General features: G+C 34.3%; 2 protein-coding genes and 1 long non-coding RNA gene across 5 annotated transcripts; 2 read left to right on the top strand and 1 right to left on the bottom strand.

Moving 5' to 3' along the window:
• The first annotated feature begins 348 nt into the window (after positions 1 to 348).
• On the top strand, positions 349 to 6,356 carry LOC110802776 (protein FAR1-RELATED SEQUENCE 4). Of its 3 annotated transcripts, none has more exons than XM_022008230.2 (5): positions 349 to 544; positions 3,436 to 5,408; positions 5,484 to 5,602; positions 5,712 to 5,768; positions 5,862 to 6,356. In XM_022008230.2, the coding sequence occupies exons 2-5, from the start codon at positions 3,563 to 3,565 to the stop codon at positions 5,994 to 5,996; spliced, it is 2,157 nt and encodes a 718-aa protein (XP_021863922.1). In that variant the 5' UTR covers positions 349 to 544; positions 3,436 to 3,562; the 3' UTR covers positions 5,997 to 6,356. The 3 variants fall into 3 exon arrangements, with proteins under 3 accessions (XP_021863922.1, XP_021863921.1, XP_021863920.1); XM_022008229.2 differs by having other exon boundaries at positions 356 to 544; positions 3,436 to 4,791; positions 4,858 to 5,602; XM_022008228.2 differs by having other exon boundaries at positions 356 to 544; positions 3,436 to 5,602.
• A 2,166-nt stretch (positions 6,357 to 8,522) lies between these two features.
• LOC130462830 (uncharacterized) lies at positions 8,523 to 11,890 on the top strand. Its single transcript, XR_008923640.1, has 4 exons — positions 8,523 to 8,671; positions 8,899 to 8,934; positions 10,296 to 10,353; positions 11,134 to 11,890. It is a non-coding gene; the product is annotated as an uncharacterized lncRNA (long non-coding RNA).
• Positions 11,891 to 21,663: 9,773 nt separating this feature from the next.
• On the bottom strand, positions 21,664 to 23,426 carry LOC130462393 (uncharacterized). Its single transcript, XM_056830540.1, has 2 exons — positions 22,722 to 23,426; positions 21,664 to 22,021 (listed from the first exon to the last, which is right to left on the bottom strand). The coding sequence occupies exons 1-2, from the start codon at positions 23,007 to 23,009 to the stop codon at positions 21,890 to 21,892; spliced, it is 420 nt and encodes a 139-aa protein (XP_056686518.1). The 5' UTR covers positions 23,010 to 23,426; the 3' UTR covers positions 21,664 to 21,889.
• Positions 23,427 to 23,849: the final 423 nt, after the last annotated feature.

The raw sequence follows: 23,849 nt of genomic DNA, 5'->3' as shown, positions 1-23,849 counted from the left end.
TGGAGTTGTTCGCATGTTTTACACCATCAAATTGCGAGGAAGTCTTTGTCACAAGTGACTTGTGTCCATATTGGACACAAGTGAGTACCAACACAGAATTTGGAGTACCAATACAGAATATGTTAGTACCAATACAAATTATGTGAATACCAATAATAACACATATGGCTTATATTGGTGGTATTTCTAAGCAATTTTGCATTTTGGTACTGACATATTATGTGTTGGTACTCAAGATGATTGTATTTGGATCACTTGGACACAAGTCGCTTGAGGTTTAGAAACGCTCTCAAATTGCACCATCAAAATTTTATTATTAATTTGTTTTTTTTTTTAAAAAAAAAGGCCAAATGAATTTCTTTCTCGTCAAATTCCAAATTTCCAACTAGTCGCATCTGCTCTTCATCTCCTTCGTCCTTCCTCCTCTTAGAACCCTAACTAGTCTTCTTCAACAAAACAAGCATCTTGTATTGTAATTGTATCACCACTCTACTCAGCGGCGCCTCTGCGAACCACCTCTCCCTCTCCGCCGCTGTTATTGTCGGTAAGTACTTTCTTCGCTTATCTATTTTTATCGAATTTTTTTTTTTGGATTTTTCTGTTGATTTTATTTGTATTTAAGATCCAATAAGTGTTCAATTCCATATGGGGATGACGGAATTTTCCTGATATGTTGGTTTCCAATTGTTAAATGTATTTTTTGGGTTTTTTTGTTGGCTTTGTTTTGAGTTTTTGGTTCCGAAAATGATCAACTGCATTTTCTTGTAATAGTATATGAATTTTTATTGTAAGCAGATGCAATTATTGGAATTGTGCAACTCTATTTTTGTAATTAGAATCTCAAGCTATTCCAAAATAATACTCCGGAATGCCACATTTGCTTTGTTCTTCACACCTTTGTTTCAGCTATATGAGCTTATTTACTCCGAACTGGAATCGACGTTTGGCATCTAAATTTTTTATTTATTGTTAATTCAACTTGGTATCCTTAAATTTACATACCGGATATTTCCTGGTAAGTATAGGGATGTTCTCACTTAAATTAAGTCCGGGTAAGTTCAGATTGATGCCTATAGTCTAGTTAATGTAAGTTCAGATTGATGCCTATAGTTTAGTTAAGGTAAGTTCTAATAAGGAAGATACGGAAAGGATAGTAAGTGCAAAGAATTGCGTCTGAATGTCGCGAGCTAAACTTTGAACTCTTTCATACTAGAATGCTGAATCTGCTAATGGTAATGGATAATATTAGAAAACTATGTAAGTATATTCTGATAAAATTGAAGGGGATAAGAATTATTTGTTTTGACAGTGATCAAAGCAAAAAAAAGTACCATTTAATTTATCGTAGATTAAACAAACATAAATAATATCGCATGGAAATAATATTACGTCTGTTAGTCTGTAACACATATTTCGAAAATAAAATGTTACATGAAACTCATGAAATCACCATTGTTTCGGTTATCAATTTATTATCCCGTAGGTTTAGGAGGTTTTTGTATGTTTTGTTTTGTTGGATTAAGTGGAAGTTGAAGACAGAAGAATGATGTTTGAAGCATTTAGGAGGGCACGAAACTGCTAGGATGAGGTTTTGGAGAGTCATGGACAATTCATGGTTAAGTCGTTTTTCTGTTACTCCCTGCATTTGCGTTTTCTTGAGTCAGTCTACTCAGTTATTGTTGAACCAATGAGAACTCAAGTATGAGACGACACAAGTGGGTACTTATGCTTTAAGAAGGAGAGATGTATAGACTAAAGGGATTATTAAATAGAATTGGGTCTCACAAAGTGGGGTGGGAGGTGATATTCATATGAATAAAAGGTTACATAAATGAAATAAAAGTAAAAGTTAATAGAACTTGGGAAAACATATCAAACCAGAAAGTGAGTAGAACTTAGGAAAACGAAGAGTGTACTTTGTATTACTCGGTGTTACCTAATCCTCCAATCAGCTCGCGAACCGCGAAACGAAAAAGCGAATTACAACATGAAAATGGTATAATTTTGGTCTAATTTAGCAAATTAGGTAGCGAATTGCGAACCCGTACCCAATCTCATACTAGCGAACCAGGTAGCACTGGTATTACTACGGTATTACTACACACTGTAGCAACATAAATCTAAGAGAACTCAAAACAGGATCATTCATGTGGGTATCCCTGCTTTTAGGAGTTGAAAAATACTACCTCCGTCCCACATTACTTGTTACACTTACCTTTTTCGTCCTTCCCACATTATTTGTTACACTTCTAAATTAGGAATGACCTCACAATTATTATATTGTCTTCTCTCTTTCCACTAAAAATGGTTTGGTCCCCACATCCTCTCATTCAATTAAAAATTACCCCATGAACTCCTATCACATCTTATTTTTCAATTAAATAACAATTACTCCATCCGTATTTATTTAAGGGATACACTTGCTTTTTCCGGCCGTATTTATTTAAGAGATGCACTTGCCATTTTTAGTAACTTATCAACCCCACCATCTAATTAAATAATACATCTAATTTACCCTATGACCCACCATCCTATTAAACAAATAATTTCATAAACCCACCCCCACCTCCCACCCCCCAAAATGACATGGTCCCCACTTGTTTACTTATTAAAATATCTACCCAACCCCACTTGCTTTATTATCTTATTTCATTCAATTATTCTTCTTAATACCCGTGCCCGCCCAAGTGTATCTCTTAAATAAATACGGAGGGAGTAATAATCTAACGTCCACTTATCACCTAAAACTTTGTGCAAAGGTAAGTGTAACGAGTAATGTGAGACGGAGGGAGTAGAGAGTAAGAGAATTATTAAATGTAATCGAATCCCACAAAGTGGGGTAAGAGATGATATATGAATAAAAGTAGACTTAAATAGAATAAAGTAAAAGTAAGTGGAACTTAGAAAAATGGATGAAAACAGAAAGTGAGTAGAATTTAGGAAAACGGAGGTAGTATATAGGATTATCACCCTGATAGAGTTTTTGACCTACAAAATTGGTGGATGTGGATAGAAACTTGACATTAAAATATATATATATATATATATATATATATATATATATATATATATATATATATATATATATATATATATATATGTGAAGGGTAATCATAGTACTTTAAACTGTATATCTTTAAAGTGAGCTCTATAGCCAAATGTGGCCTTTTATTTTGGATTGGAGGAAATTAGGGTAGCTGATTGAAAGCTGATTTCTGATTTAGAGATTCTATATTTTTTGGTTTAGTCTATCAGAGTTGGAGAGAACTGTCAGTATCTGGTAAAAAATTCTTATTGTAGTTAGAACTAAATTTCTCCTATTTGAATTTTGTGAAATGTGTCCCCTGAAATTAGTAGTTTGATTTAATAATTTTACACCCCTTCCCCCCTTGGAATTTGACATGCTAAATGCCCTTTTTTTTTTGTCCTTTACAGGCCCGTGAAGGAATGTAATTTATGAGAACTCCATTTGCAAATATAATTGCTGTAACCTAGTGACTAATCTTTTTTCATATGTTGAGCTGCACGGTAGATGTGGGAGAATTAGGAGTTTGATTCCTAAATGGAATCTAACTTCACCATGGCTAGCTCAGACTTAGAGCCTCGTGAGGACATGGAGTTTGAGTCACATGAGGCAGCATATGAATTTTATAAAGAATATGCCAAGTCTGTGGGATTTGGAACTGCTAAGTTGAGCAGTCGCCGCTCTAGAGCTTCAAAGGAATTTATCGATGCAAAATTTTCATGCATAAGGTATGGGAATAAGCAGCAATCTGATGATGCTATAAATCCACGTCCTTCCCCCAAGATAGGTTGCAAGGCTAGCTTGCATGTGAAAAGAAAACAAGATGGAAAGTGGTATATGTATAATTTTGTCAAGGAGCATAACCATGAACTTTTACCTGCACAAGCCCATTTCTTCCGGAGTCATAGGGATCTGGATCCACTCAAGAGTGATGTCCGAATGCGCAAACGCAAACTTTTGGCTTCTGTATCCAAACAATTCAGCGCATATCAGAATGTTGGGTGTTTGGACATTCTAAAAAGAAGCCAGCATGCCAAAGGACGGAGTTTGTCCTTAGAAGCAGGAGATGCACAGATGCTGCTTGATCTTTTCATGCAAATGCAGGAAGAGGATCCAAAATTCTTCTATGCTGTAGATATGAATGAAGAGCATCGATTGAGAAATGTGTTTTGGGTTGATACAAAAGGCTTAACTGATTATAGTTACTTTAGTGATGTAGTATCTTTTGACACCACATATGTTAGGAACAATTATAAGATTCCATTGGTTTTGTTTGTTGGATCTAACCATCATATTCAACCATTATTACTGGGTTGTGCACTGATTGCAGATGAATCAGTCCATACGTTTCTTTGGTTGATACAGACATGGCTCATGGCAATGGGTGGACAATCCCCTCAAGTTGTACTTACTGATGAGAATGATGCACTGAAAACAGCTATCACTGAACTTCTCCCTGATGCTCGCCATTATTTTTGCCTGTGGCATATGTTTGAAAAAATCCCTAAGCAGTTGGAACATATAAATATTTGGCTTGATGATTTTGTGGAGAAGTTTACTAAATGTATCTATAGATCGTGGACAGAAGAGCAATTTGATAAGAGATGGTCGAAGTTGCTTGAGAAGTTTGAACTTCGAGATGATGAGTGGTTAAGATCAATTTATGAAAATCGTATCCATTGGGTGCCACTGTTTATGAGAGGCATATCATTTGCTGGGTTGTCCACGAGATCACGATCTGAATGTTTAAACTCTTTCTTTGATAAGTATGTCAATGCAGAATCTTCTTTGAGAGAATTTTTAGAACAATATAAACTTTTATTATGTGATAGGTATGAAGAGGAGGCCAAGGCAGAGTTTGATGCGTGGCATGAGGCTCCTGAGTTGAAGTCTCCATCTCCTTTTGAGAAGCAGATGTCCTGCGTTTACACGCATGAAATATTTAAGAAGTTTCAAGTAGAGGTCTTGGGAGCTGCTGCATGCCATCTAAAGAAGGAAAAGGAAGATGAAACTGGCATAACTTATACTGTTAAAGATTTTGAGAATAATCAAGATTTTACTGTAGAATGGAATGAATCAAGGTCTGAGATCTGTTGTTTGTGCCGTTTGTTTGAACAGCATGGTTACCTTTGCCGACATGCTATTGTTGTTCTTCAGATGTCTGGTGTGTTTAGCATACCTTCAAAATACATATTGCAACGTTGGACAAGTGCTGCATTAAGTAGGCATTCCATCAGTGGAAAGCTGGATGAGGTGCAAGCTAAAGTTCGTAGATACAATGATCTTTGTCAGCGAGCCTTAATCTTGGCTGAAGAAGGCTCTCTGTCCATTGAGAGTTATAATGTTGCAGTATCTGCAATAAGAGATGCTTTTCAGCAGTGTGGTAATGCAAATAGCTCTTTTGAAAAAGATTTGAGACACAATTCTTGTTTAGTTTATTCAACTAATTTCCATGAAGATGATACTCGAGGTACCCATTCAAGATTATGTGACGGTGAGTCAGATACAAGAATGAATGAGGCAAGTAGTGCTCCCGAGTTTGGAAGTGGCGACATCAATGTGAACTCCAGAGGAAGGGTGAGTTTTATGGATATCCTTTCTATGTTATAACCACACATACACTAATACTTGCACACATTTTTAGTATCTATGTCTGGTCTGAAACGGGGATTCATGCAATTTTCAGGTTCCACTGGACCGAGGTATCCCAGCAGTTGGTTCTGAACAAGGTTTTACCCAAATGGTGCGTCAGATTTTTACTTCCTTTGAGTAGTTGCCTCTCTTTGATTGCTAAAACCAACCCTTGTCATTAAGTCTGTATATTTGCACGTAACAGGAAACTCCAAATACAAGGCCTGCACATTTACATAATATGTTTCCGTTACCCTTCAATAATGGAATGCCGAGTATGTATCGAGGGATAGCACCAGGGCAGTTTCATCATGCAACATGGCAAGAAAAACACCTCTAACAGTAGATGTTTTTACGGGCAGAGCTCTTCGTAGAGCAGTATCACTTTGACACCTGATGAATGGAAAACAACACTGATTTCTGACTGATTTGGCTCCCATCTTCATCTCAGAGTTCTGACCAATAGTTTAGCCCTCAGATAATTTCAGGTACTACTAATTCAAGTAACATGTCTGTACTCTGTAAATCAAACTTTTTCCTCCGTAAGGCTATTCATGTATAGTGACTCTTGTGCAACATCGTTTATTTAGGAAATAGGCAGGATGAAGTAGGTCAAAATGTCAAATGTAATCTAAAGATGTATATATGGATAGTGTATAAATGATTCTTCAATCCAATTTTTTCTGCGATGTTCCATTTCCTTGATTGGCAAATTTTATTTACTTGTCATTGCTCAATTGTTGTGGTGGATATATTTCTTTATTTTCCTTTTAAATCAATCCTTATGGAATACTAAACTACTGAAAGTAGGGGATGAAGAAGGTAGAGGGATATGAAGCAAAATTAAGGCTATCATTGTTTGAAAGGAATTTCTTTGAGCTGAGTCTAATTTAGCCATGGAAATACATTTCAATAGAAATCAGGTTTTATACTTAGTATTCCATTATCTACAACGAAGTTGTCAGTACTTCCAGTGTCAACCTTTAATTCAGAAGATTTTTAGCATATTTGGTTGTTGGTCTGCAAAGTTTTTGAGCTACGTGGGAAGAGTCCAACTTATAAAGGTTGTTCTATGTGGAATTCAGACATACTGGTGCCAAGTTTTCCTGATCCCTAAGAAAGTTTTGAATCTTATGCAAGTTGCGTGTAGGAATTTATTAGGAGCCACGAAAAGGGCTTTGATAGCATGGGACACTGTGAGTTTACCTAAAGTTGATGGTGGCATGAACATTACTGATAATTCCTTATGGAATCAAGCTGCAATTTGTAAGTTGATGTGGAATGTTCACCAGAAGAAACATAAGTAATGAATAAAATGGATCTATACTTACTATATCAGGAATGCTTCACATGACTCCTCCAAATCAAGCTTCTTATGTGGTTAAAAAAATACTTGGGGCAGTCAAATGCGGGCTAATATATCAAGAATCATGAATGTAAGAGTTGACTTGTGTTTTTTATAATCTTGCCCTCAAGGGGAGCCAACTACAAGATCCATAGCTGGTGACATTTTAGCTTTAATTTAGGCCTCTGCGGCTTTGAACATTTGTACTTGAAAGAGTCATCAACAAACATATTTGTAGTATGTTTGGAAAGACTATATGACTCACGGATAAAGCATTGGAATTGAAACTGATTAGATTTTTGAGTTCAAGACCAAAACACACTTTTTCGAATTAGCTAAAGCATGAGTAAATTCAATACAAGAATCATTTTCGTGTAAATAATCCTAGCATGAATCTAGTTTAGAACATTGTATCCAGAAATCGGTGATCACTTCTAATTAGTCAAGATTAATGGAAACCTAATATGGTTATCCAACGTTATCTTATTAGTCGTGATCGAATTTTGCATGTCTAGTATTTTGCATGGAATGGTGGGGGAGGCAAGCATAAGAAAAATCACAAAGTTGTAGAAAAGTGCATAAAAATAATTATACACCACCTAGAAGCACTAGGTGCTGAATTGTAAGTGCAGAATAAATGAAATAAAACGATTAAGTAAGCATGTTAAAGCATAAATAATTGAAATTGCATAAGGAATTGAAGTATGCTAATTTGAAGGCTTGAAATTCAAAGGAAAAGGAATGTTCAAGTATGACATCAATTCCTTGAATGCTTAGAAATTCTATGATAATCTAACTTTAAAGTGAGTTTGATTACCTTAAAGTGTCATCGATTTTGAGCTTGAAATTAGAAACAGAAGTGGAAAATTGTACTTGAATGTAGACTTGAAATTAGGGGGCTTAATGTTTAAAAGGGAGGGTGATTCAAGCATGAAAAATCATGACTTTATGTTCTCAAATGTTGAAAAGTTCTAGTGTAAAGAGAGATTGCTCTCATTTAGACATCCTTGAACATTGAATTTGCAAGTTGAACATGAAACTTGAAGTTCATGAGTTCTAGTTTGAAGTTGGGTTTTCACATCTTCAAACATCCTTCAACATTTAAAAATTGTAATTTTGAGTTGGAAAATTTTATGAAGATTGTTGTAAAGAGTTTTTCAAGAGTGAAATCTCTTATACTAATCATGTTTTTTAAAAGGGTTTTGAAAAGTTGTAACTTTAAATTTTAAGAAGAGTATGGAAGATCATTTGTAACTTCAAGAATGAAGTCCCTCCATAGATTAATATTTTTTGTGAAGTATCACTACAACAAAACACGCTAATTCTCGACGACATGAGCTTGACGTGGTACGTATAGCGTTGGGGAAAATTCTGGTCCGCGTGTTTTCTCGACGATTTTTGGCGCCTTCTGTAGTTGTAGACGACAAGCAGCGTCGATGTCAGTCACATGTTAGGCACGTGGTAGAATAATCTTCTTATCAGTAAAATTTGGGGGAAAAACCCACTCCCACTCTCGTATAACTCTCATAACTGAACCCTAGGCTCCCACTACTCATATCCTCTCTCATCAATCTATGTTCTCAAAGAATCACAGATTTACCTGCCAATTGGTTTCATCGACAGATCGAGACTGTATTCGCCATTTTTCCTATGATTAAGTTTCGTCGAAGGTATTGTAATTATTGTTTCTCTTACTTGCAGATGTAGATTGAAATTTTATTTACTTTGCCTTTAATTTGCGAAATCAATCATGTTTAGTTTCTTCATCTTTTGCCCTTCTTCTTCATACTTATATTGTTCAATTTTAGTGATTTTGATTCAGTATTTGGCATGATTGATTTCGTTTTTTATTTGGGTAATTTATGGGTTCTTTTTATACTTTTGTTGTTACTACTAGATTGAAGAATCGGAAGGTAGCTCACGCTCTGTCTAGGTAATGCGATTTATTCTTTATATTTGGTGCTCGTTCATATCCATTCGAGTTGTGGCAGTTGCCTGTTCGTCTCTATTCGATTTTAATTCAGACTTGTGTATTTAGGGTTTATCTTTGAATTTGGGTAAATTGGTGATAACAGAGGATTTGAATAGTTAGATTTAATTGTGAAATTTTGGTAAATTGGTATTTGGTGCCTCAAATTAGAAAAAGTTGACATTCCATTGAGTGATAACATGTAAATACACACACTTGACTTCTCTTAAAGTAAGAACTAAGATGTGTAGTTTATTCCGATTTTACTCTGTAATTGTTATTTCTTTTCAAAGTGTATGATTTCATGTTTAGAAATTAACTAGAGGGAACAATAAACTCATCCTGTCTGTTAGTGGTGATAGTTTTGTCCTCTATTATGTCCTGAATATAGTATATATCTTAATTTTAGCTACTACTTCATACTATTGTTTCAGGCCTTCTTGTTAGCAACTGACTGCACTTCATACGTTTGTGTTTCAGCAACTGATAGTGCTTGGGTAATTGATTGAGTTGGCTTGCTTTGTTGGAGAATCGGATTAGTTTAAAGTGCACTTTTATATTTAGTTTGTAGTTGTGTTGGTATTCTGATCCATAAGGACTAGCATAGCCCTTCCCCTATATCTGAAACATGTATTGTTATTTACTATGCGGTATCAGATGTACGTTAAAACGTTACAACAGGTAGTGATGGGAACAGTTGTAATAAAAAGAAAATCGTGCTTTGTTTAACCTGAAACATATAATGGAATCATAAGATTTTGGATATATAGTTTGTTGGGTATTAAAAACAACAGGTAGTAATAGGACACTGGGTCATGGTCGACCCTTTTTCCCCATAAGTATTGTGTGCCTTGCTTGATTTGCTTAGGTTTTGAATTGTTTTAACTTGAATATTTTCTTTGATTTTTCACTGGATGATTAACTCACTGTATTTTTATATGTAGAGTGTGCTTCTTTGCCAAGCATATGCTCCATCATTTGCCTTATCGGGTGGAAAAATTAGATTATAAAAGTATGAGATGTGTGCTAGAACTTATTTATACTTTTACGAGACTATCTATGAGTATCCCAGATGCATGTATATGAATATAAAGTGTGTAATAGATGCTAGAATCTCTTTTATGAGCCATTTTCATAATTGATTTGTTTTTCCATCGTGGATAATAGTTCATAAATTGATGAAACAATTTGGATTTTCATATGTGAGCTGAAAGCTTCTATGAGTGCTCTGTTACAACCTACTCAAGGAAAAAATAGTTAAGCATTACAAACTATAAAAAGCTCGGTGTCATGCTCATTTTCTTCGCTTTTCTCTGCAAGTGCAGTGGCAGAGGGTAATCTAGAAAGCGAATTTTGCAGAGGCAAGTGTTAAACTCTGTCGAGGTATTATGTTTCGTAATTCTATCTACTTTTAGTTTTTAAATTATATGTTATTTTTTCCTAATATTCAAATTATAGTCTGTTATATAAGTGTAAGTCATCTATTAGCAAAGAGTTAAATCCTCCAATCGTATCAATTGAAATCTTTGAGTTTTTCCCTGTCCTTTTGTGAAGAAAATTTCCCCACTTTGCATGGTGGTAAAAAATGGGAGCTCTGTACATGTACGAGCTGGTATCATGTCATTTATCTGATAGTATTTCCGTATTCGTAGATAATGGTTTTAAAAATTGAAATTTCCTTCATTTGCTACTCTGTTCTTAAGTGGAATATTGTCTTTGTCGCATTATATTCTGGTTTATCCACGACTTTCAAGGATATGACACCAAAAATTCAAATTTCTTGAATGTTTCTATAATCTATAGTGAAATTATCTTTAATTTGTAACCATGTACTTAGTGCAGACCTTGATTTAGGTGATTTCCAAAACTAACACTACTCATGCATAGTTCTATGTATAAACACATTGCACACTGATATATTGTCCGTCCTCAAGCCTTTTAACTGATTTCAATAATCATCTTTATGCTCCGGATATCATAAGATGGTTTGATTCTTTAACTCCCTAAACAAAAAGCAACCTTATGCTCGCATTTCCTTATTTGATCAGGATATTGGTCTCTTCAATAATAGTTGTAGGTTCAATATCAAGCAGCCTCGTAGTCTGTTTTGAGTCATGTTCTATTCAATTCTAAATTTATGACATGTCACTTGTCAATTGCCAGAGGATTGCCCCTGTTCCAGGCTTTCCAACTATGGAGATGACCAAGAGGCTCAACATAATGAACTTCTCTTGCTATTCCAACAAGGGATTGAATGAATACACTGGAGATCAAGTTATTTAGTTTTGATTCCATTTCTTTTACATTTTCGCAAAAAGCTATTTAAAAATTATTTCCTTATGATAAATATCAAGGCATGATATTTTCTAATGTAGTGCTAATCACACTCGTATATATTTTTTGTTCACTTTTATCTTGAAATAAAACCAGGTAAAATCCGACAGCCAATGTACCAAGGCCTAACCCTCAAGGTTTTGCCACTTTTTATTCCTTGTCAAAATTTGCAGGTTTTGCTCTACCTGTTCTGCTTGTGCTATTTTCAAAATAGTTTATAAGCATTAAAATGAACTGGATCTAATCATGCTAGTACTTATTAATTGCTACTATTCCTTATAGGTTGTTATTGTAATCTACAGAAATTGACAAGAGAGAAATGGATGACTGCCATAAAGCCAAGGTTGCTAGAAAGGACATCGAGTTGGGATCCTATATTTTGATTTGACACCCCGTTGCTGCTCCATCATTGATTATATATATGTTTTTAGATAATTTTTTTTTTTGCTAATTAAGTATTAGGTTTTATATGTACGTGAGGTATTTTTTATGTATGTATACCTTTGTAACTGATATTTGTATATTCTTATTTTTGGAAATAAAACATGTTCCTGTTAAACCCGTTGTTGATATGCAAGTTGTTGCCGCTAGAATGTTATAACAATGTTTTTTTATATTAAAATCGTCTATTATCGACCTTTTTGGTGTAGTGTTGTTTCAAACAAATGCGGTTGAAAGAATTTCTCGACGACCAAAAGCGTTGAGAAAATAAAGATTTTGTCGAGAACAAAGACGCAAAAATGCGTCGACATCGTGGCGGGTAAGTGGGATACTCGAGACGTTGTACAGAACCTTTAGTCGCTTAAAGGACAGGACCCATAAAAGCGTCGAGCTTATTGACGCCAAACAGCGTCGAGAAAATCTCGACTCCCTTTTTGACGACGCTTTCAGTAGGCGTCGATAAAAGGCCAAAAAAGCATCTCTGAAGTACGGGATTTGTAGTAGTGTATGTTCCTAGTTCATGTGAGTTATGAACTCACATGAACATTATTGGAATTTTGACAAGTATGTAAAAATTGAGTGCAAAAAAGGTATAGAAGTTCAGATTAGATTACAGTCTCAGAAGCTAACCTAAGTCTTCTAAGTTGAAGCTTCATTGCTTGAGCTCCAATAGCAAAGACTTGAATTTGAAGATTTTGATAATTAAAAATAGAGCAGCACATATGAGACTCGTTGTTTCCTTTACTTATACTTTCACGATTTTTTCACTTGAAACAATTTAATTTTTACGCTTCCCAATGTATAATATTCACCAGTCTATTTGACTTATTTGTCTGAACTCTTATATTATCTGAACTATTTTTTATTTTGTAACTTATTTTATCCGAAATAAACTTATATGTGTGTGAAAATGTCAGGGAAAAACTTTCCTTTTCTAAACTTATTTTATCTTAACTTATTGTCTAACATGAAAATTAAGTAGAAAAGAACAAAGCCTTAGTATCTTGAACTATAAATTAGTAAAAGTATGAAACATTGATATCCATCTATACTAATATTTTAAAACACGATCGATGTTTTACATACAATGATACCACTTGCCATCCGTTTTAACTTAACTATTTTTAGTTAAACCATCATTTGTAGTCGTACTTTCCACTTCTCCTCCTTAATTAGATGTCTTTTTTTTCTTTAAAATTAATTTTATTTGTTTCACATTTTAATTTTATTATATTCCAAATGCATCTAGCCATCACATTTTATTATTTATAAATTTTGTATCCTCACCTGTACTCCAAATGCATCAGGTTTTATTATTTCTAAAAGTATAATCCATTTGTCCCATATTAGTTTTAACACTTCTCATTTTTTTCCATCCCGGATTAATTTTTACACTTTTATTTTGGAAAAGACCACATAATTATTTTAATACCTTTATCTTTCCACTACCAAAAAGTTTGAGTCTCACACTCTCTCACATTCAATTAAACAAATATTTCACTATCTTATTTCACATCTACTTTTTAGTAAAATAATACCACATTATCTCCTTTCACATATTCTTTATCAATAAAATAATATTTGATAACCAAACAATAACGTATCTCTTAAACCATGTGTCATGATAAGTGTCAAAACTAATAATGACGAACGGAATACACAAAAACTACAAAAGTAAAAGTGTTGCAAATAAAAATAAACAAATTAAGGAAGAGTAAGTAGTAATGCAGATAGGGACTTGGGACATTCTACAACTCAAACTAAGGGTGTGTTCTTTTCACCAGATGATCACAACCTGAACTTATTAGAACTTATTAAACTTTATTGCAAGAGAGCAAACTTATTGAAACTAACTAGCTTTTGAGCCCGTCTAATAACGGGTATATAGTGGTTGTTAAGTCGTCTTTTAAAGTGCTAATTTTATTGAGGGGTTGTGATTTTAGTGGGAATATGTGATTTATTTATAGAGGCGAAATTTAAATGTTGAAGGTGAATTATTGAGTGATAAAGATGGAGACGGAGATGGAGTGGAAGAGGTTGAATGAATGCATGAATCAAATGGTGAATTGATATTGAACGAGGAAGATGAAGTGGAACAAGTGTTCAAGCTGTAAAATATTTCGCATAACAACAACAAAAGGAAAAATTGAAAAAAAATATTATGGATGATACGTGTCATCTTAATCATATGTGATTTTCCTTTTTAAATGTTATGTATAGAATGCATAGATGTACATATGTACAAATATTATTGAAACTTATTGGACTTGATTGTTTTTTTTTTTTTTTGTGTGGGGAGAGAGGCACAACGTGCAAAGCGACAAATGTTGTAGACGGGATTCGATCGATCTCAGTTCTTAGCTACTACCCCTTCAAGACTTTACCAACTAAGCTAGTTGACATTCACTATTAGACTTGATTTTCACTTAACTGAACTTATTGAACCTTAAACTTTTTTTTTTTAAAGAACAATATAAGATAAAAGACCTTTTATTTTACAGTTTTTGTGAAAACTTGATTTCTTAGGGTGAAAAAAAAGTCTCCCGAAATTATACTTTGTTATTGTTTAGAAAGCTAAATTCCAACACTAACTATAAATTGTATGACAGTTTTGACTCATGACATTACCAAGAAAAACCAAGCTTAGAGGTATCCTTGGAATAAGCTTGGAAGTTGGAGCACGAAGTAAGAATAGGTCCTAGAATATTAGATTTGCAACATGAATTTCCTAATTGTTGGTTAAGATTAGACCTCCTTTAATCAAGGTAGTTGGCTAATTTCTAACAAAAGAAAGAAAAAAAAAAAAAGATAGTTAGCTTTAACTTTTTACTTTAACCCAAAATTTACCTAAAAATAAATATAATAGTGTTTTTAATTTCTAACCCCTAACACAAACAAATGCCTAACTTTCTAATTCTAACTTTTTATATTTTAATTAATTTTAACAATGTCCTCGATCAATTTCGACAACATTTAGTGGCGGATCCCTCCAATTTGACTCTTTCTTTCTTTCTTTCTCCTATTTGATGGGGGTAAAGTGGTAAACTAATGAACACTAACCACTACAAATTTATGCATTAATTAGAGATGGATTTTGAGACGGGTACAATAAGCATCTCAAACTTGAGAAGGATTACTAAAATTTCTTCTCTAAATTAAAATTGAGATGGACTTGTATATTGAGTTTCAAAAATTCTGTCTCAAATTTGTAATGAATTTGCAAGAATTCCGTCTCAAAACTTTTGAGACGCCCTTTGTAAAGACGCCCTATTTCCGTCTCAAATCCATCTCTAAGGATCATTTTGAGACGGATTTGGACTATTTAGAGACGAAATTCCCCGTCTCTATAAAATGATCATTTTGTAGTGAACTTGGTGCACCAAATACACGTCCATTTGAAGGCTCCACTATTGGCATTATGTTTTTGGGACTTACTATAATGGTTGTGGCCTTGGGTTTGATTGTGTGAACTCAAATAGTTCAAATTAAACTACTACTTTGGAAAACCAACTTGTTTTTTAAGTCATTCTTGACTCTTTATTGCTCACACTAGCTAGTCTTTTAGCGTGTGAAATAGAACTAGTAATCTCGAGAAAATGAGTAATCATTTTTGACTCTCTAATGTTGCTCACACTAGCTAGTCACGATGAATCAATAATAGCATTAGCGTGTGAAACGGAACTAGCATTCCCGAGAAAATGTGTAGTCATTATTGACTCTCTAATATTGCTCACACTAGCTAGTCACAAGAATAGCGTGTAAAACAAAAATAACAATGTCGTGGATGTTCATGCATGATATGATTGATATAACCGGTTGTATTATGCATATTGCCAACCATTTCTACTTATAGTATTACACTATCAGGGTTTGACACAAATCAAACATAAAGTCACTAAGAGAAATTAACTTGGAACAAGTTTGATCGACCACCGACCTATTTACTTGAATTTATTGCTAGATTTATTATAAATATAAAAAAATAATTATAAAATGAAGTGTTCAAGTAATAAACATGGACACGATAGCCTTATGGTGATCTGAGTTATCTAGATTATGGTGTGGAGATGGGTGGGTTTGCAAGAAAAGTATGTAGAAATCGACTAAAGTTAAGGGGTAAAGAAAAAAGTAAAAAAAAAGTTGTCCGGATTAGACAATCATTCTCTCAAGCTATTGCTATATTCAGGGTCCGATATCTTAGAATTGGGAGTTGTTGGAGCCTCCAATGTGGACTTGTTTCAACTTCTCCTCGGGTACCTTCTTCCTTTTGTGCTCTAAATATAATGTTAGATTGCCTTTGTGGATCGGATCACTATTTCTTATCACCTAATAATGGGGAAGGCCTTTTGGAGAATTGATTAAATATATATATATAAAAATTAATGAAATGTCCCTTAAAAAAAAGTTAATAAAATGCTAATGATGATCGACATAATAATTAAATTAATTACTCCATTCGTTTCTTTTAATTGTCGTTTTAACTAACTTTCTCCGTTCCTTTTTTGTAAAATTATCGTTTTTAGATTATCGATATACTCCGTAATTAACTTCTACTTTAATAATTTAAGTTATTGCACTAAAATATTGATCATTATTATAAAATGGATTGTGAAATACAAAGTATTATTATTAGGAATGTGAGAAATTTAGAGTATTTCTAAGAGAAATTTAAGAGAAATATTATTCCTAAGAGAATTTCAACCACTACAATGTATTAGAATTGATATCCTTAATAAATGTTGTTAATCATGAGACAAATAAAACCTCTAGTTTTTCTCCCCCTAAATTACCATGCAAATGAAAAACGACAATTAAAAAGAACATAAGTCTCCTCGTATATATACATGACTAATAGATATAAATGCACGCGATGCATGCTTCGTATGTCATAAACATTGTAAGTTATCCGGCCTCTTACTTAATGGCCGGGTCACCTAGACCCATTTACTAGCTTTTGAAAGTTGACTTCATTTTCACGTCAAAATAGCTTTGTTGAAAAGAAATTGAGTTGATTTAATAATTTAATTTCTGAGTGCAAACTTTGATGAAATTTCTTGCCGTAAATCAGATTGCAATTGGTGAGAAATCACCAAAAATGTGATGAATTATTTTCTTGAATTTAAGGTTTGTGGGAGGAAGAAAACTGAAAACGCGCTAACGCGCTTTGGGGTTTTAATCTTTGCAAATTTGACTTACACGTACCTTTATCTTCTCACAAGGTCTTTGAAATAATAGGTGCATTTGTAGTAATCATTGCATTGTTTTTCTTTTTGGATACTTGAATTTTAAATCTTAAAGTCCAAATCAAAATCAAAAATCAAAATGCTCGTCGAATTTTTTAATTTCTTTTATATTTCAAGGTCATATGGGAATAATTAGTACAGAGTATTCTTTGTTGTGAACATTCAACAGAAAAAAGAATTATAATCTGTTTTTTTCTTAACTTATCTGAATTTAATGGAATTGATTAAATCTGAATGACTTTAATGGAACATATTGAATATAATCAAACTTGATTGCAAGAGTATATATTTATTGGATATGAATGGAACTGATTGTAACTTCATTTTTTGGGTGTTAGCACTCGGTTCACCCTTAGGGTTAATCCGGATTCGGGGCGAGTTCTTAGTGGATAGTTTTCAACCCTCTCCCAATTGTTATTGCGGGGGATTGAACACGGGTCCTCCCTACCAAGTTTAGCCTCAATCACCACTGAACCAACAGACAATTGGTACTGATTGTAACTTGAGTATATGAACTTATTGATCACAAAACTTTATTTTGAAGGTGAAAAAGCGGCCATTGGTGATTAATTTTTATTTTTTTTGGTGTTAATAATCATACGAAATCGACGATGATAAAAGAGAGAAAAGCAATCTTAAAAATGTTGCATAGTAGATTAATTTCTTAGAAGTTGAACGAATTAGATTTGAGAATTGGTACATTCATTATTCAATTTACTTTTCTAACAATTAGTTCAATTTCAGTTGGAATTTGCCATTTGGTGTTTTTTTTTTCTTTTTTTCTTTTTGGCATTGGATGATAATACATAAAGAAAAGCAGAGAAACAAAACCTAAAGCTAAAACTAAAACATAGAAAAAACTAATAGAGGGTGGAGACTGGAAGTAACACCATTAATTCTCCACTGCAAATTTCGCACGTAGATATGCCTTGTGAACGTGATCTATGCCGTCTTTGTATATTAAACACTTAATAAGGATTTACCGTGACGAAGAATCCTGGATAGAACCCAAGTCTTACTAATATCCGAGAGACCTCCCTTCTGCAGATTGGTGACTAGCTAGATTTGTTGAGTGTGTGAAAATAGTAATAAAAGAAATCGATCTAGAGAGTTCCCATTCTATGCATCCCATATAGACAGGCTAGAGCCTCAACATGAGACGCAGACCCAACCATACCTACTTCAGCATCACCAATTGTACCAACCCCTTGACTCTTATTAGAAGAGAGAGCCCAACCCATACCAGCTCTTTGACATTTTTTCTTCCAATCACCATCAATTTGCAAGCAGAAATCAGTCTGGCCCTCTTCTGTTCTCCCTATGTTAACTCGCGTGAACCCAAGAGGGTACCCTGGATTCGAATATAAAACTTGTGAATCTATGGAATCCCTATCCAATAAGAAGACTTGAAATTCTTGAACTGCAATTTGGATATGCTAAAAAACTGCACTCAAATTACCAATTTGATTACGAAAAATAAAATGATTGCTCTTTATCCAAATACTCCATAAGGTAGCTAAGAAGTATGGAAAACGGTGACCCTTTCTTCCATCCAGGCTAATGAATAGACGGTTATAATAAAGAAACCACTCCTAAAAAGAGTGAGTCTCATTAACATTTGAGTGGATGAAAAGAAAACCACTCCTCCCAACTTGTTGAGCTAATGGACATAACCTAAACAGGTGTTGAATATCTTCTTCACACCAACCATACATTCCGCAAGTAGTATCAATTGGGATCCCCCGAAAGCTTAGTTAGACTTCACATCAATAGCCCCTGCCAAGAGTTTCCAGGCAAAAAGCTTCCATTTCGAAGGAATTATGAGGCCCATAATGTTTTATAAAAGTCTTGTATATTTAGGATCCGACCCGGCATGAGGTTGTCCTGATCCAAATGTTGAAGATGAGCAAAGCCTGATTTAACAGTGAATTTTCCTGATTGTTGATGAGGCTAATATAGAAAATCTAATTCATGAGAATCGGGAAGATCAATTGAAAGAATATTCAGAGCATATTTAGCTTCAAAGCTTTTTTGGACCTTTGGATCGTCCCAACCAATCAAACCAGGGAGCATAAAATCACTAACTTTCCAAGATACGCCTTTAGAAGGCCGAACATTTGAGGAGAAAACAGTGTTTCCCTATTTACCCGTTTATCTTTTCCAACAACTATCCTTGTACCTGGACTTATTTTCCAAACGCAACCCTCAACAAGCAAGTTTTCAACTTTCTTAATGCCTCGAAATCCCCATGAAAAATTACCACGCAACAAAATACGTTTACCTGTTGTCATTGGAGAAAAACCCTTTGCATCATAAACTTTGGCTGGTAGAAGCTGATGATTATTGTGAAGCCTCCATGCCTGTTTCATTAAAAATGCCAAATTTAGAGTATAAATCTTTCTTATTCCCAAACCACTCATACCTTTAGGTAGTTGAAGAATATCCTTTCGAATTCAAGCATACCCTTAACACCTTGCTTTTCCCAAAAGAAGCCTACAATCATGGAATCAATCTTGTTCTCTATACTTTGTGGAATCTCCAAGAAGTTGAGAATATAAAAAACCATTGAGATGACAACTAAATGAATAAGAATAAATTTTTGTTGTTGCAAAAATGAGACTGCGTTCCAAGAAGTTTGCAATTGAGCTACAATGCAGGCGAGTGCTCTTTTTTCCAATAACATCTATTAGGACCTCTAAAGAGGTTGAAATTGTGCCACCTTTGGCATTCTCAAAATCAATTTGAAGCTTTCCTGATCCATCATAGAAGTGTTAGGGCTAAATTTCACAAATGAATTTCGTAAATTCAGTCGTTTACTCGATACAACACTAAAGTGCTCTATAATTGAAAATATATTCCTACAAGCTTAGTCAATAGCTTTGAAAAAAACCATGGCATCATCAGCGAATAATATATGAGAAATATACGGACCTAGTCTAGAAATCTTAATCCTCTAAAACAACTTGATATCTTTTCCTAAACCTAACATGCGGCCCAAGATATCCATACAGAAAAGAAAAAGATAAGGGGACAAGGGATCACCTTGGCGAATCCCACAATTTTGGATGAAGTAAGGGAAAGTCCTTCTGTTAACAGGAACTTTATAAGAGAGAGTACCCACACACTGTTGAATGATCATAATCAATTTTGGTGGAAACCATAAGCACGTATGACCTTGAACAGGATATCCCATTGGACCCTATCATAGGTTTACTCGTGTACACTTTTATTGCAGCCAAATTAGAACCATAATATTTTCTGCCATTAATGAAAGATAATAACTCATGGATAAGAAGGATATTGTCCGACATATACCTTCTAGGAATAAACGCATGTTGTGAATCACCAATCAGTGCGGGGAGCACTGCTTTTAGTCGAATTGCTAAACACTTAGAAGCACACTTGTAAATGGTGTTGCATAAACTTATCGGACGCGGCTGGGTAGCTTCTAACTTTTGGAATCCTAACCAATAGGGTTTGATTCCATTGTTTAAGTAAGAAATCAGTAGACAAAAATTGTTTGATGCCCTCAATTACCGATTGCCCTGCCGTATTCCAATGTTTTTTGTTGAAATCAGTTACGATTCCATCTGGACCTGGAGAGGTCGATTCTTTCATTGCAAACATGACATCCTTAATTTTCGAGTTTGTAAAAGGTCTAAGAAGACCTTCAACTTCCAACGGAGATAGATGAGGAAGAGCCATTTCTCGTACCACATTATTTATTTCTGAATCAACGAATTGTGGAATATCACACAAATAAACTGATCTTAAATTTGAAATAAGTATTTCTTCCGATATATCTTGGCCTTCCTTCATCGGACATACCTTATTCCGTAAGTTGAGAACTGAATTAGACACCTCCTTTTCTTTACTCTTGAAAATAGAAGCTTGGAAGGGCAATCACCCTTAGAACCCAAGTGTCCTTCATTCTCTGAGACCAAAACTGATATTGTAACCTGACATTACAATTACAAGCCATTTGGTGTGTTACATTCAATAAAATTGTCTCAATCTTGTTAATTCTTGTCCCTCCCAATCTTAGTTAATACTAAGATCCATTATTCAATGGTTAACAAATACTCCGTAATTTTTTTTAGTGAAAGTTGATATATTTTTTTCGGATTTTTCATGAAATACCCACGATTTTTTGCGGAATTCACCAACTGCCCCTCGACTTTCAGAAATTCACCAATGCCCCCTCACAAATTACTTAATACCCAACTATCCTTACTAATGACGCGTCGTTAGTCCTCTGTTAGCCTATTTTCAAATTCACTAAATACCCCTATATTTTAACTTATTTCACCAAATACCCCTAATTTAAAACATAATTCACCAAATGCCCAAAACTTAAAATTATATTTTTGAAGCTAACGGCTAGTTTTTGTGTTTGAAAATTAGCCGTTTCTTATTATTTGGTTATAGATACCCCTATTCTGAGTGTTCATTTAATTTTGACTAGATAACAATCTATTTGACTAGTTCTGTCTTTTTAAAATCATTTTAAAAATCATTCACTCTTACTGCAGTCTTCGTTTGTGGACACAAATTTTGGGGGGATTTTATTTTTAAAAAAAACAAAAAACAAGAATGTAACTGTGTGAGTGCTCGTCAATGGATAGGAAATCTTGTAAACTCATTTATACGGAGTATTAATTGAATATCCGAAAAATTAACAGTGGTTGAATTGCAGTATTTCCAGCAAAAATACAACAGAAACATCCTCTGAGATGAGAAAAAGGGATGAATATACATGGATATTTTTGTACTCTTTACAATAATCCAACAACACAACTTAGATGTAATCTGTTTTCCAAACCTCCCAAGTCACAAGTGATGTCCTGATAGCATACATCTGTACGCAGGAGGTCTCAGTTGCTTATCAAAATTCAATAACATCAAACTATCCCAATTGAACAGATGATTAGAATGTATAGCTTGAGAGTATATTCAAGGTACTCAAGCAGATTGTTATTGTTGCCTCTATTTGATTCAATTTGCACAGAATCTTGCTTATGTGCGTCTAGTTCCTGAAACAATAGAAGTTTTACAAGGTTAGAAACCAACTTCCAGTTTGTCACAAAGTCCAACATCAAACTTTACATACTTTCCTGCAATTAACCTCCTCTAACCAGAGATTGCCTCACATAAAGAAAGGCATATGAACAAGGAAGTCGAGATAACATGGATATCCGTAGTGATCCCATGTATACTAGACGCAAGAGCTTGATGGATAAACTGGTAAGCTCAAGCGAATCAAGACACTAGTTTGTAAAGACACGAGGTGGAAGATGTATACCACAAAGTTCTAGGCCATTGCCAACACTCAACACCTTAGTCGTTTTTTTTTCTGAAAACCATTGTTGTCCATTTTATCACGTTCTTCTGGGAAAGCAAATCAAAATCATATCCCAAAAAAACTCAAACAAATCAATGGTGGGATTTTGTGATACTTGACATTTGGACATTAATCAAATTCATAATATTCGATCAAATTCTAACAAATTAAATTGTAACCCAATTGAAAATTCAACAATATTAAAGCAAACCCAATAACAAAAACATAGTTAAATTAAAACACGCAATTCTTTTTACTAATTTACCTCACAAGACACAACAATATTGAACAGATTAAACCAACAACATTGGTTTTCAAAAATACCCAATTGAAAATTTCAATCTATGTTGAGAAAATAACCCAATTGAAAATTTCAATCTATGCTTGAGTACCTTGAAGATGTAGATCTTGTAAGTCAACGCTCTTCTTGTGTCTCTTCTTCTTCTTCTTCTTCTTCTTCTTCTTGTTCTTCTTCTTCTTCTTCTTGTCTCCAGCGGCGGCCTTCTTCTTCTCCGCGGGCTTCTTCTCGGCAGCCTTTCTCGGCGGCGACGGCCTTCTTCTCCTCCCTTCTTCTTGCCGGCCTTTGGCTTCTTCTCAGCCGAATCTTTCTCGGCGGCGGAGGCGTTCTTCTCCTCCGCGGGCTTCTTCTCGGCGGGCTTCTTCTCAGCCTTTGGTGCCATAGTTGCTGATGAGAGAGAAAGTGAGAGAGTTTTGGGGAGTTTGTTTAAAAGTATGGAATAAGGGAAAAATAGTAAAGTTATGCTAACGGAGATTTAACGGCTGTTACGTGTAAGGGTAGTTTGCGTATTAAGTCATTTTTGAGGGGCATTTGGTGAATTTCTGAAAGTTGAGGGGCATTTGGTGAATTTCGCAAAAATTCGGGGGTATTTCATGAAAAATCCGTATTTTTTTTAACCTTTTGCGTAACATATACTTCCTCTGTTCTTATTTACATGACACAGTTGAGTTTTGAACACTATTCACACATGCTCCTTTGACTTCATTTGTGATTTATACTTAACAAAAAAACATAGTCGTGTGAGACCTTATTAGATTCGTCTCAATAAGTATTTTTTAAATATCAACTTTTTGTAACTTTTTTTTTCCATAATTGAAAATATTAATGTTTGAAATTGTGCACACTACAAAATAATGACTTTATAGAGACGGAGAATTACGTCTCCAATTAGTCCAAGTTCATCTCAAAATGATAATTAGAGACGAATTTGAGACAAAAATAGGGTGTCGAGACGAAAATTTCGGAACTCCATATACAATTCCATCACAATTTTTATTTAGAGACAAAATTGAAACAATCCGTCTTAAGTTTGAGATGCTTATAGTATCCGTCTCGAAATACATCTCTAATGATGCCTAATTTTTGTAGTGACATTGGAAAACATGCCTAAAAAATTGTGTCATATAAAAAAGAACGGAGGAAGTATATATATACTCCGTAGGAAAGATTGAGAAAGTATGTGGCGTGGATTCTCCTTCTAATTTCTTCAAGTTAAAAAGTC

The sequence above is a fragment of the Spinacia oleracea genome, chromosome 6 (assembly GCF_020520425.1).
Source record: "Spinacia oleracea cultivar Varoflay chromosome 6, BTI_SOV_V1, whole genome shotgun sequence".
Lineage (NCBI taxonomy): Eukaryota > Viridiplantae > Streptophyta > Magnoliopsida > Caryophyllales > Amaranthaceae > Spinacia > Spinacia oleracea.
The sequence above is the reverse complement of the archived record's forward strand: the minus strand, read 5'-3'. Positions and strand labels throughout refer to the sequence as shown.

What these genes read in the sequence shown, in the direction of transcription:
- LOC130462393 (XM_056830540.1), bottom strand. Translation starts at nt 23,009, where the DNA reads ATGGCACCAAAGGCTGAGAAGAAGCCCGCCGAGAAGAAGCCCGCGGAG. An exon ending in ACAAGATCTACATCTTCAAG is followed by an intron (nt 22,022 to 22,721) that starts GTACTCAAGCAT and finishes CTATTGTTTCAG; the next exon opens with GAACTAGACGCACATAAGCA.
- LOC110802776 (XM_022008228.2), top strand. Translation starts at nt 3,563, where the DNA reads ATGGAATCTAACTTCACCATGGCTAGCTCAGACTTAGAGCCTCGTGAG. An exon ending in ATGTGAACTCCAGAGGAAGG is followed by an intron (nt 5,603 to 5,711) that starts GTGAGTTTTATG and finishes TGCAATTTTCAG; the next exon opens with GTTCCACTGGACCGAGGTAT. An exon ending in AACAAGGTTTTACCCAAATG is followed by an intron (nt 5,769 to 5,861) that starts GTGCGTCAGATT and finishes TGCACGTAACAG; the next exon opens with GAAACTCCAAATACAAGGCC.